This window comes from Mobula hypostoma, chromosome 11 (genome assembly GCF_963921235.1).
Source record: "Mobula hypostoma chromosome 11, sMobHyp1.1, whole genome shotgun sequence".
NCBI classification, from domain to species: Eukaryota; Metazoa; Chordata; class Chondrichthyes; order Myliobatiformes; family Myliobatidae; genus Mobula; species Mobula hypostoma.
The window spans coordinates 63072845-63086162 of record NC_086107.1 but is presented as its reverse complement, the minus strand read 5'-3'; the positions used below and the strand labels follow the sequence as shown (position 1 = coordinate 63086162).

General features: G+C 42.2%; 1 protein-coding gene across 2 annotated transcripts in view; it reads left to right on the top strand.

The window, feature by feature from the left end:
- The window catches only part of LOC134353795 (N-acetyl-beta-glucosaminyl-glycoprotein 4-beta-N-acetylgalactosaminyltransferase 1-like), an 897506-nt gene that overhangs the window by 768325 nt on the left and 115863 nt on the right, over positions 1 to 13318 (top strand). For both annotated transcript variants that reach the window (XM_063062183.1, XM_063062184.1), the window contains one exon: positions 3918 to 4027. In XM_063062183.1, coding sequence (XP_062918253.1) covers positions 3918 to 4027 — 110 coding nt within the window. The remainder of the gene's footprint in view (positions 1 to 3917; positions 4028 to 13318) is intronic.

Genomic DNA, 13318 nt, shown 5'->3' with positions numbered 1-13318 from the left:
ATAGCATCTGCTGTAGACCTGTTGCTCTGGTAGGCAAATTTGTGCGAATCTGTCACTTCTCAGACAGGAGTTGATATGTTTCATCACCAACCTCTCAAAACACTTCATCACCGTGGATGTTACCGCTACTGGGTGATAGACATTGAGGCAGGTCACCATGCTCTTCTGGGCACCGGTACAATTGAAGCCTTCTTGAAACAGGTGGATACCACACACTGATGAAGTGAGAGATTAAAGATCTCAGTGAACACTCCAGCCAGTTAATCATCACCAGTATTTAGTACACGGCCAAGTACCCTATCTGGGCTGCATTCTTTTCGTGGGTTCACTCTCCTGAAGACTACTTGCATGTTGGCTTCAGAAGCTGAAATTATAGGATCATCGGGGGATGAGAGAGCTCATGATGGTTGCTCCATGGTTTGATGTTCGAAGCAAGCATAGAAGCCATTAAGTTAATCTCGAAGCGAAGCCCGCTGTCACATAAGTCACTTGATTTAACTTTTAAAAGGTGCTAGTATTCGAATAAGACTTTTTATCAGTTCCCTTTAAAGATCATTGATCTGAAACTGTTTACACTTTCTAGTTCAAACATGCTATCTTGCTTCCCTCTTAGTCTTAATCTTTTAGTATTGTAGAACCATGAGAGAATTCATTGTAGAAGAAGTAATTTAGTCCAAGAAGTCTAATCTAGCTCTTACCAGGAGCAATTTATCAATTCTATTTCCTTCCTCTCGAATCCACTCAAAATCAGGCTGGTGACCTTTCGTGGCACGTGGTACTTCACTGAAGCCGCATCTGGGGTAATTTGTACAGTTGTTGTTGCCCTGTTTTCAGAAAGCTGGAAAAAGAGCAAGGAAAGTTTATAAGAAAGTTGTCAGGCCTTGGAGGGCCTGATTTACAGAGACTTCTTTCCTTGGATTGTGGGACAGTGAGGTGCGATTTTACTGAGGTGTATAAAATCATGAGAGTCATAGAGAGGGAGATTGCACACACTCATTTTTTTCCCAGAGAAATGAAATCAAAAGTTAGAGGACATTAGTTTAAGGTGAGAGGATAAAGGTTTAAAAGAGAATTGAGCGATCACTTCATAATGAGGGTGGTACATATATGGAGCAAGCTCCCAGAAGACATGGTTGAGGCAGGTATAATAAAAAAAAACATTTAAAAGACATTTGGACAGGTACATGGATAGGAAAGGTTTAGAGGGATGTGGCCCAATGGGAGTAGCTTTGATGGGCATTTTGGTTGGCGTGATCAAATTAGTTCAAATGGCCTGTTTCACTGCTGTATGATTCAGTGACTTATATAGCACTGACAATACAATTTGCCCTTTAGAAAACAGTCTAAACTGTCTTTTACCAGTCCATGTTTGTGTAAGTGACTGTTCAGGAGAATTGTTTCAGAATGGATTATCTAAGATGCAGCAGTAGTAAGGTTAAATTCTGAGCTTGTAATTGTCAGGTTTATTTTTCTCCCCTTTTATGTGTAGGGATATAACAGTTCTCCTACCACTTTTTTGAAATGAAAGGGGCCTGGAGAGGTTGAACAAATGATTATTCCTTTGCTTTTACCTCCATGTATCCTCCACACATTGTAACAGGAAACATCCTCAGTGATGTTGTAGACGTTAGAGCAAAAGGCAAACATTCAGTAGTTCAGCATATGAGCAGTCCTTTTTATGACTTGAGGAAATCAACTCCAGCATATCGTCTTGCCTGTACTTTTGCTTATCTACAAAGGAAAACAGACCCCAGGGTACCCATATATCAAAATCCCTAACAAGCCGAAAGTGACATTGTTTCAGTCACATGCATTAATCTTAATAGAAAACATGTACACATGTGATTCCCTTGTATGTTTACCAATATTTCGTAGGGCAACCTGCACTGCCTTTCATCGAATTTTAAAATCTGCAAGCATTTTGGAAGGCACAGTACCATCTCTTGCAGTTTAAAAGAACTATTTTTATCATTTGCTATCTTCATCAGGTTGGATACTGTGTGATTTGACTCATATGTGTCTCACAAGAACCATCCTTCCTCTCAGTTCAGGCTGTCGTGGATGCTGGGTGGTATCGCATGGTCTTTTGGGGCCATGTGTTTTGTATTGTTCTGACTGTATTGTTATTTTTCTGGGCTTCCTTTCCATGCAGTACCTCTGGCAATTCCACCAAGGTGAAGCTTGGCATTTATCAGATAAAAACTGAGCAGTAACGTCAATAGTCTGGAAGTTATGACAACGCTTAGTCGAAGATAATCAGCTACAGTATGCTTTAAGGGTTGATCCTGAGTGACCAATTTGATTAAAGTTTTTGAAGAGGTGTATTGATGAGAGTGGTGTCACTGATATGGTCTAGGTGGACTTGACTAAGACCTTTGACAATATCTCACTACTTGGGGAGAGGCCCAGAAAATTAGAGCCCATGGATTGCAAGGCAAGTAGGGAAATTAGATCCATATTTGACTCAGTACTAGGAAGCAGAGGGTCAAGGTGGGTTGTGATTGAAGCCATATCACAGGGATTGGTGCTGGATCATTACTAGGTGCTGCACATTTAAACTACTTGGATTTGGTTGTTAAACCTATGATTAATGTTTGTAGATGTCACAAAGATTGATAGCCATGGGATGTTAAAATTGGTAGGCTCAGGCTATAGAAATATATTATAGGACATAGGAGAAGAATTAGGCCATTCAGCCCATCAAGTTTGTTCACCATTGTATCTGACTGTATTGTCCCTCTCAACCCCATTCTCCTGTCTTCTCCTCATATCCGTTGCTCATTGTCCTAATCTGTCCAAGTCCTTCCTCAACACTACCTGCCCCTTCAGCTATCTTGGTATTGGCCGCAAACTTGGCCACAAAGCCATCAGTAGTGATTGGTAGACAAGGCTGACAGACCAATAGAAAATGTATTTAATCCTAATAAGTATGAAGTGATTCATGCACTAGGACACACACATGGGAGTTATGATGAGTACTGAGATCTTCATGTACTAGTCCAAGAATCCTTGAAGGCAGTAGCAGAGGTAGAAAAGATGGTAATGCATGCATCAGGGATATTTGGTTTTATTAATTAAGGCATAGAATGTAGGAGAAGAAAGGTTATGAAACATTTTTAATAAAATATTGATGTCTACAACTTGAGAGCTATACTCACTTTGGGCTGCCAAGCGCTGAAAGGAAACGATTGCAGAGGAGACTCAGCAGGATGTTGCCTCCATCATGAGGAGAGACTGTAGAGGCTGCTTGTTCTTCTTGGAGCAGGGAGGCTGAAGGGGGACTTGACTGAAGTGAATGAGGGTCAGCAGGACGGTAGGTAGTGAGAAACCTTCCCACATGCCAGAGGTGTCTAAGTCCAAAGAGTTTAGAGTAAGGGGTAGAAGCTTCAGAAGAGATCAGAAGAAGGAATTCTTCATCCTGGTGGCTGGAATCTGGAGCACACTGCCTGAGGGAATAGTGGAGACAGGTAATGCCAAAACACCTGAGAAGCATCCAGATGAGGGCGTGACTTGCCAAGATATTCAAGTCAATGGACCAAGTGATAAATGAAATTGATGATTAGAACGGACATGGAAGGCCAAGGGCCTGTTTCTATAGATGAGTCTATGAAGGAAATTGTATGGATTGTAAGTAGCACACCTCCCCCTCCCCCCCCCCACACACAGACATAGACATACGCAGACATACACCCAGGTATACACATACAAGTGCACAGACGAACACAGGCAAATAGACATGTGCACACACATAGAAGTAGATGCACAAACAAAGACAAATTGCACAGGCAGATGCACACATACACAAAAATGTGGACACACACACGGGCACACAGTGACACACATGCAGACATGCAAATGCCATCTTTGCTTATTTGTGGTTCTCTCGAATATAAATGGGCCTGTCTTTCTCCTTCCAGCTCCACCAATAGATCCATCACGGGTGAAACACGTTCTCCCAACCTGTCTATACTTACCAACTTACATCGTGAAGGACTTTCCAATTGCCCGTTATCAAGGACTCCAGTTTGTAAGTTTGATGCTCATTTTCTGCTACTATGATCCAGTTTATGTGAAGATTAACCTGTTGCTTTTCTGAGTGAATGATAGCTCTGCCAGACCCCATTTTGATGATTAAAATCTAATCGAGTTACCATTTGAAGGAAATATCAATCCGTGTTTAATTTCTTTCCAATATGTTTCTGTGCACACAAAACCATTTGTAGTAATGGATGAAATTGCAGTGTGATTGATCTTCCTACTGATGTTATGGAGAACTTTCCTTAATAGACAACTTGTCAAGATGGATTATTTAAAGTGCCACGTGTTTTGTTAGATGGCTAGTGCTGGGTAGGAAATAGAGGCAGTTATTAAGTGTTGGTGCATGGCCAAGTGGTTAAGGCATTTGTCTAGTGATTTGAAGGTCGCTAGTTCGAGCCTTGGCTGAGGCAGTGTGTGTGTCCTTGAGCAAGGCACTTAACCACACATTGCTCTACGACGACACTGGTGCCAAGCTGTATGGGTCCTAATGCCCTTCCCTTGGACAACATCGGTGGCGTGGGGAGGGGTGACTTGCAGCATGGGCAACTGCTGGTCTTCCATACAACCTTGCCCAGGCCTGCGCCCTGGAAACTTTCCAAGGCTCAAATCCATGGTCTCATGAGACTAACGGATGCCTATATTAAGTTAATGAAAATCAAGATACTACAGACGCTGGAAATTTCAAAGGAAAACTGAAAATGCTAGAAATACTCAGCATCTGCGGAAGGAGATGGAGTGTTAGCATCTAAGGTTGAAAGCCCTGCATTAAGTTAGTTGGTTCTGTTTCTGTGAAGGCTGGAAAGGCTCAAATTATCTGTATTTCTTGCTTTATCCCTTCCTACAGTGTCGTTTTCTTAATAACTGTACCCTCTGTTTTTGATAAGAGCACAACAAAGAATTTTAGAGGTAGATAATACATGCATGATATAATTGTCATTGACATTATACCTGACTAATTTTCTTGGAAAAAACTTTCTCTTAGAAATATAAGAAACCATGTACTAATGGGAAGCAGGCCTCATATAATATCAAATTGCTCTTTCCTACAGTGGTTGCTTTCAATTGTAATAATTATTATATTGGTGGTAAATGATGCAGGTATTTTCTGTCAGCTAGATCTACAAAGAGGGGTACAATAAATATTTGGTGTTAGTTAAGGGAGCACCTCAAACAAAATGCTGGAGGAACTGAGCAAGTCAGGTAGCATCAATGGAAATGAATAGACAGTCAATGTTTCAGGCCGAGATCTTTCTTCAGGACTGAGAAGGAAGGAGGAAGATGTCAGAATAAAATGGTGGGGGGTGCGAGGGGAAAGAGGCTAGCTGGAAGGTGAAAGGTGAAGCCAAGTGGGTGGGAAAGGTCAAGGGCTCAAAAAGTAAGAATCTGATAAGAGGGGAGGGTGGACCATAGGAAAGAGGGAAGGAGAAGGAGATTCAGGGGGCAGTAATAGGGTGGTGAGAAGAGGTAAAAGGTCAGAGTGGCGAATAGAGGGAGGGAGTGGGGGGGGGGGGAAATGTGTTTACCGAAAGGAGAAATTATTTAAGGGATGGTTGTTAACGGATTCACTTTTTAGATGTTGATAAAGAATCTTCCAGGTTCTCCTGAATTAAGTACAAGAAAACAAAAGGAGATGGTATGCAAACAGCCCAGCGGTAACATGGCAACCTATTTTACGTTGGCAGCTGAATGCTCTTCTGCCGTGGTCACCAATCCACACTAATGGCAAAGGGAAAATTCATCAACCCCTTCCCCCAAACTCCCCTCCCTATGAGGTTGGATCAAGAACAGCATCTCCATTTATGTCACAATTTCTTAGTACTGTACTAAGATGCCCGCCTAGATGGGTCTTCCCTTCCTCCACTATCAGCTCTGCTCTTAAACGCATCTCCCCCATTTCACGTACATCTGCTCTCACTCCATCCTCCCGCCACCCCACTAGGAATAGGGTTCCCCTGGTCCTCACCTACCACCCCACCAGCCTCCGGGTCCAACATATTATTCTCCGTAACTTCCGCCACCTCCAACGGGACCCCACCACTAAGCACATCTTTCCCTCCCCCCTCTCTCTGCATTCCACAGGGATCGCTCCTTACGCAACTCCCTTGTCCATTCGTCCCCCCGATCCCTCCCCACTGATCTCCCTCCTGGCACTTATCCGTGTAAGCGGAACAAGTGCTACACATGCCCTTACACTTCCTCCCTTACCACCATTCAGGGCCCCAAACAGTCCTTCCAGGTGAGGCAACACTTCGCCTGTGAGTTGGCTGGGGTGATATACTGCGTCCGGTGCTCCCGATGTGGCCTTTTATATATTGGCGAGACCCGATGCAGACTGGGAGACCGCTTTGCTGAACACCTACACTCTGTCTGCCAGAGAAAGCAGGATCTCCCAGTGGACACACATTTTAATTCCACATCCCATTCCCATTCTGACATGTCTATCCACGGCCTCCTCTACTGTAAAGATGAAGCCACACTCAGGTTGGAGGAACAACACCTTATATTCTGTCTGGGTAGCCTCCAACCTGATGGCATGAACATCGACTTCTCTAACTTCCGCTAATGCTCCACCTCCCCCTCGTACCCCATCTGTTACTTATTTTTATACACACATTCTTTCTCTCACTCTCCTTTTTCTCCCTCTGTCCCTCTGAATATACCCCTTGCCCATCCTCTGGGTCCCCCCCCCATCTTTCTTCCCGGACCTCCTGTCCCATCATCCTCTCGTATCCCTTTTGCCTATCACCTGTCCAGCTCTTGGCTCCATCCCTCCCCCTCCTGTCTTCTCCTATCATTTTGGATCTCCCCCTCCCACTCCAACTTTCAAATCCCTTACTCACTCTTCCTTCAGTTAGTCTTGACGAAAGGTCTTGGCCTGAAACGTCGACTGCACTCCTAGAGATGCTGCCTGGCCTGCTGCATTCACCAGCAACTTTTATGTGTGTTGCTTGAATTTCCAGCATCTGCAGAATTCCTGTTGTAAGCATACTATACATCTCCTTTACCACCTTAACAGCCTGATCACTTAATCCAAATCTCAGTTTCAAGTAAAAATTTAAAAATCCCCAAAATACTTCACTTCTCAGTAAAGTCACATTCAGCATACTGTAGGTATTGCAAAGAGGCCATCATAGTGCTTACATTTTCCTTTTGCCTTTAGGCTTGATATAATTGATCTTGAGAAATCTGTATTTAAATGATTAATGTGAACTAACTTCTCTCTGTGGTGCTTTGTAACATTTTGTGAAATGAATATATCTGCTGAGAGATGTGCTCTGTTTAACAAGTTCACAATTTAGACTCAACCATTTCTTGGGATTTAAAATGAATGTTCGTTCTTTTATCAAATTACCTTCCATCCATACTAAGGATGCATAGAAGTAAATTATTTCTGCTCTGGGCATGATTGTCAGATTTGGGTGAAATTTCAATGGTTGGGTTTCTAGTCAAGAATCCACAAATGTTAATGAACTCAAATACAACCCAGGATTCATCATAATTGGACATATTTTTGCATTAAATAAACTTTGGTATATGTTATATGTCAGAGGTATAAAAGTGCAGCTTTATTGCAATAAAGATACTTATCACGAGCATTAATTTCCATTTGTTTGACCTGATTTAATATAGTTGAAAACAACTGAGCCAAAGCATACTGACATTGCTGCATGGCACCTTAATTAAATACTTCTAATAATTAAATAATTTAAAAATGTGCCTACAGGAAGCTGCATCTAAGAAAATGATCTTAATTGAAGAGTTCTCCCCTTCTCCCTTCAAACAAGTATAATTTGAATATTCTTCTAATTATTTCACCACAGAGACATGAACTAACCTTTTGTAGAGGTCGGTTGCAGGTGAAACAATTTTTAAGCCATTGTGCGGGGCAATGATTCCGTACTGCAGCACAGAAGGGCAAATATGAGAGCACCAGACTCTATATTCTCCCTCTGCACCCAGTGGTGAATCGAGTTGTTCTGTGAATGCATTTCTCATCTTGCCCATCAATTTAGCTGGTATATCTCCAAATGCCTTGTTTGGGATTTTGTAATAATTATTAATTAATTAAAGTTGAGTTTGGCTTTTAACAGATTTATTAATTTTTTTAGTGTTTATGTATTTCAATTCTATAAATATTTTTCTTTCTTTCTGTTTCTGAGTAGCTTTGATCATCTGAATCATTTAGAAACAGCTAATGGGTCTTACAGCACGTACCATCAGAAGGCAGTCAGGGTGGTGCATACGGCCTAGTCACCTCCCGAGACCTACTCTGCCTCAAAGGGTAGCTGGAGCAGTGAGTTCTGGAGCTAACGATGTTATGAGCTGTATAGTCATTAAAAGGAAGTGCAACCATAGACGTCCCACAAGGGACAAACAAAGGGCATGGTCTGGGTGCAGGGAGTTGATCTATTGTTGAAGCTTCAGTTACCACTATACTTAGCATTCAATTAAAGACTATGGAGGGGGAGGAGAAGATGGTGGCGCGACCGCTCCAAAATGATGTTGTATGCGTTAACTAGGGGCTGTGCACAATCCTGATTTGATGGAGACAGACCTGAGGAGCACGGAGGAACACCTGGAGAAACTTCTGAAGTGCCTGCTTCGCTGCTGCTGCTACTGTGTGATCAAGAATCTCCGGAGGAGAAGGCCCCAGATCCTCGGCTTTGCCTATTGCCTGTTGCTGGGGCCGGGGTCGAAGCACTCGGCAGAGATGGTGCTTGGTGCTCGGTGTCGGAGGGCTGGTCGGAGGCGCCAAGTTTTCGGATGGACTCAAGAGTCGGCTGTGGTCGGGTGCTTCCAGGTTGCTGCATTGGCAAGTTTGCGGTGCTGGAAGCTCATGGCAGGAAGAGTTTTTTTTCTTCCTCCTACCATCTGCGTGAGATGATGGGACTTTCGAGAGACTTTGAGACTTTTTTTTACCGTGCCCATGGTCTGTTTTTCATCAAGTTACGGTATTGCTTTGCACTGTTGTAACTATATGTTATAATTATGTGTTTTTTGTCAGTTTTTCAGTCAGTTTATCTTGTGTTTCTGTGATAACATCCTGGAGAAACATTGTCTCATTTCTTAATGCATGCATTACAAAATGACAATAAAAGAGGACTGCGTGTCCTCATAATCATGATCATCATATTCACCATTCATCTTTGTAAGCAGCAGTCTGAATCTGGAGCACAGACATTTTTCCACATGGTTTTCAGACTACTTCATTTGGGTTACACTTAAAGGACCTAAGTATACATGGTCTCAAATTAATTTGAAATGTCAATCAATGAAGACTTTTCATACAATCAACTTTTTCCTATATACTGTAAGAATGCAAGAAACCAATGCATTAGCTCACCTGTCAGCAACATTATGGTTGTTTTACTTAACTACAGCCCTCTTAGCTCAGCTTGCAACAATGTGATTGGAGATACCACGTGTGATCAGAGAAATCGGCGGGAGGAGAAGATGGCGGCGCGCCTGCGTGTACGCAGCCCTCCGGTGAAAAATGATATTGTATCTGTTAAATAGGGGCCGTGGACAATTCTGATTTGATGGAGAATGGATGTGAAAGCACAGAGGAACATCTGGAGAAATTTCTGAAACGCCCATTTGCTCCTGTCGTTACCACGTGGTCGGGAATCTTTCGGAGGGTAGGCCTCAAAATCCCCGGCCTTGCCTGCTTTTGGCGACCGAAAAGGAGGTTGAATCGTTCGGACAGAGATGGCGCTCAGTACTCGGTGTCGGAGAGCTGATCAGAGCTCGAAGTTTTCGGATGACTCAGAGTCGGATTGTGGTCGGCATGGCAGGGAGAGTTTTTCTTCCTTCTCCCGTCTGCATGAGATGTGGGACATTTGAGAACTTTGAACTTTACTGTGCTCATGGACTTCTTCATCAAGTTATGGTATTGTTGCACTGTTTGTAACTATATGTTATAATTATGTGGTTTTGTCAGTTTTTTCGGTCTTGGTCTGTCCTGTATTTTGCGATATCACACCGGAGGAAATAATGTATCATTTCTTAATGCATGCATTACTAAATGACAATAAAAGAGGACTACGTGTCTTCATAATCATATATTTCTTCAAAAATTATATGGCGATGTAGATATTGTCAAAAGGACCAAGATTTATTAACCTCGCCCTCAAGAAGCTGGTAGAAGTTTTCTTGCACACCAGAGTTCTCAAGGTGCCTCTATATTGTTGTACAGGGGATTCCTGGGTTTTGATCCAGCAACAATGATAAAAACAAAATGTGCCCAAGGCAGGCACAGTGGTGGGTGATGGAGGAAATCTCAGAGATGATGGTTCCCATGCAGCCGCTACAATTGTTCCACAAGGTGGTTGAGAGCGTGGGCTGGGAAGGGATGTAAAATGCTGACGTGCCAGAAATGTAAGCACAGCAACCAATAGTGCTAGATGTGTCAGCTAATGGATGAGCTGACCAAGTGGACCGTTTTGTCCTGAGTGCTTTCAAGCCTTTTGAGTTTTGCTGTATCTGTAAAGAATGTTTCATTACATTGCTGAGAGTCTTTCATAAACAGTGGAGAGGCTTTGGCAATGAGTCAGGAGATGAGATATTTGCAGCAGAACTCTTAGTCTGCCAGTTGTGGATTCCATGAGCAGAGTCTGTATGGAGAACAAATGATTATAAACATTGATCTTCACAGTGGAAGGAATATAGGATCAATATTTCACCAAAACAAGTTACCATTGCCTTCAAATTATAAATAAAACGATTGAGTTAGCACCTGGACAGACCTGGCAAGTGTCATCACGTCCCTCATGCATCCTGAGAAGATTTGTTTAATGACTTGTTAGATACTTGGGCTGTGACCGAAGAATAAAATGGCTGGAGTCATTTAGCACTATAGTGCAAGGGTGCTTATTAGGGGTGCATCAAAAATCAAACTTACAAAAATGAGCAAAGATAGCAAAAAGAAAACTGTCAGTATTTACAAAAGGATATCTACGAATAAACACAATAATAGCTTCACACTATTATAATCCAGTGTGAACTCCTGACAGCCCTGATCTCTCTCTGCTACTGAGAACAATAATCCCCGCTTTTTTAGGTACCAGGATATAATTACCCACGAAGTTAATTTAAGAATACACATTAATTAGAATATGATTCGCCTCCATAATATAATTGCAATCATATTACAAAATAAACAGAAGTATCTACCTTAAATACAGTATATGAACAATATATACACATTTACACATCCCCATTACTAAAGAAATCGAATATCCCGCGAAAATCGAATATGGTGCGAAAGGCAACTTGAAGCCAACCGACCACATCAGCTCGGTTTAGGATCTATTATAAGAATATACCAGGGGGAAGACATTGAAGTACGCACACACAGTGCAACAACAGCAGAATAAATGACAAGACAATGTTTGGGGTGTGTGTAGGGAGTGCATTTACCGAGCGTTCTTTGTCAGATGATCCCTTTAACCTCTATTTATATATTCCTTTGGCTCCTTTCACTTTCCTCTGGTTTTCATGCCCTTCTTCCTACCTTTATGCTCAGTAGATGTCTGGTTTCTTCATGTCCTGCCCCATTGCTCCACAGGTATGTTGTGTCCATCTTCCTCACATCCCTGTGATTACTAATCCTCAAAATGGATTTGTCCCCCAGATAATCTCTATCCAGTTTAGCTTATACTTTTCTTTTTGGGAATTTACAAAGCAAGATTTAAATCTTTAGGTTTATAAGACCATGGCATCTTGAAACTGCATTACAACTGTTAATCAGGCTGCAAATCCTTGCCTTTTTTCACACTATTCCCACAGCAATGTGATATAGAAGTAATAGCGTTATCATTCGGAGTCTTTCCCAAGCTTACGATTTTGCTGATGGATAACAATGACACCTATTGTTTGGAGAGTTTCTTACAAATTGTCTACCATGTTTAAATAGGTTTCATTCATTCGGAAGTAACAGAAATGTGCTATGCTTTTATTTAGTGGTTGTGCTGGAGAGCATTAAGTGCAAACCACTACCTATATCTATCATTTTAGTCACTTATATACTTGTCTGAAGTCTGAGCTCTCTGCTGAAGGTGATGATTGACAAAGATCAATATCTGTGAGAGCTGTGGAATGTTGATGCAGCATTTAAAGGCCACCTCAGCTATATACTTTGATGAAGCCTATCAGTTAAGTATTGGGGGATGAAGGTAACCTGATTAGGTCAGACAGGATCCAAACAGCATTCTGCATGAGACGTAACAATTTTGATAGTGCTTGTGGGCCTTGTTAATAACCAACTTGAAAGCTTCCTCTTTCCAGTTACCTTGGGCGCCTTGGAACAGCCGCCTTGTTCCAGTTGCCTTGGGTACAACACATGGGGTGGTGGGGGGGGGTGGGTTTATATTCTGTGTTTTTTGCCCATTCTTTCTCATTTTTTTGTGTGGGGGAGGGGCAGACAGGATACGGATCCCATCTCTTCTCATCATGGATTAGACAGGGCACTGAGTGATAAAAGACAATGGCCCAGTGCTTGGGCACTGCTGCAGCTGTAGGCTCTTCAATAATGTTATTCAGCAAGGCAAAAAACAAGGATTGAGCTTTTGGCCAAAATGTGTTACTGATGGTGAACAACAACATTCAAATAAGATGGTTCTTCATGGTATATTCACACACTCAGTACATGCCATAACGGAAGCAGAAAATGCTAGATGTACTTAGCAGATCGGGGAGAGAAACAAAATTAATGACTCTAGACATTGAAGCTGAGTTAGCATTATCTATCATAATTCACAAGAACATTCACTCTCTTTTAGTTTCTCCATGGATGAATGGATAAGGTGCTTCTCAATGTGGAAGGGTGGGTTAGTGAGTTTGCAGATGACATGAAGGCATGGATGGGGTAAGTGACAACAGGATATAGGTAGAATGCAGAGATGGGTGGAGAAGTGACAGATGGAGTCTACCCTGGAAATTTGTTCAGTGATATACTTCATGAAAACTGAACTTTAAGATCAATGGCAGGATTCTTAGCAAAGTGGGGGAATAAAGGGATCTAGGGGTCCAGGTCCTCAGATTCTTCAAAGTTGTCATGCAAGCTGATAGGGTGGTTAAGAAGGCTGCCCTTCATTAGTCGAGGGATTGAGTTAAAGAGCTGTGAAGTTATGCTGCAGCTCTGTAAAGCTCTGGTTATTTCATGTTTTACTATGTTCAGTACTGTGTTGAGTTCTGGTTGCATCATTGTAGGAAGGGTGTGGAAGCTTTAGAGAGGGTTCAGAGGAAATTTACTGGGATGCTGCCTGGATGAGAGAGTGTA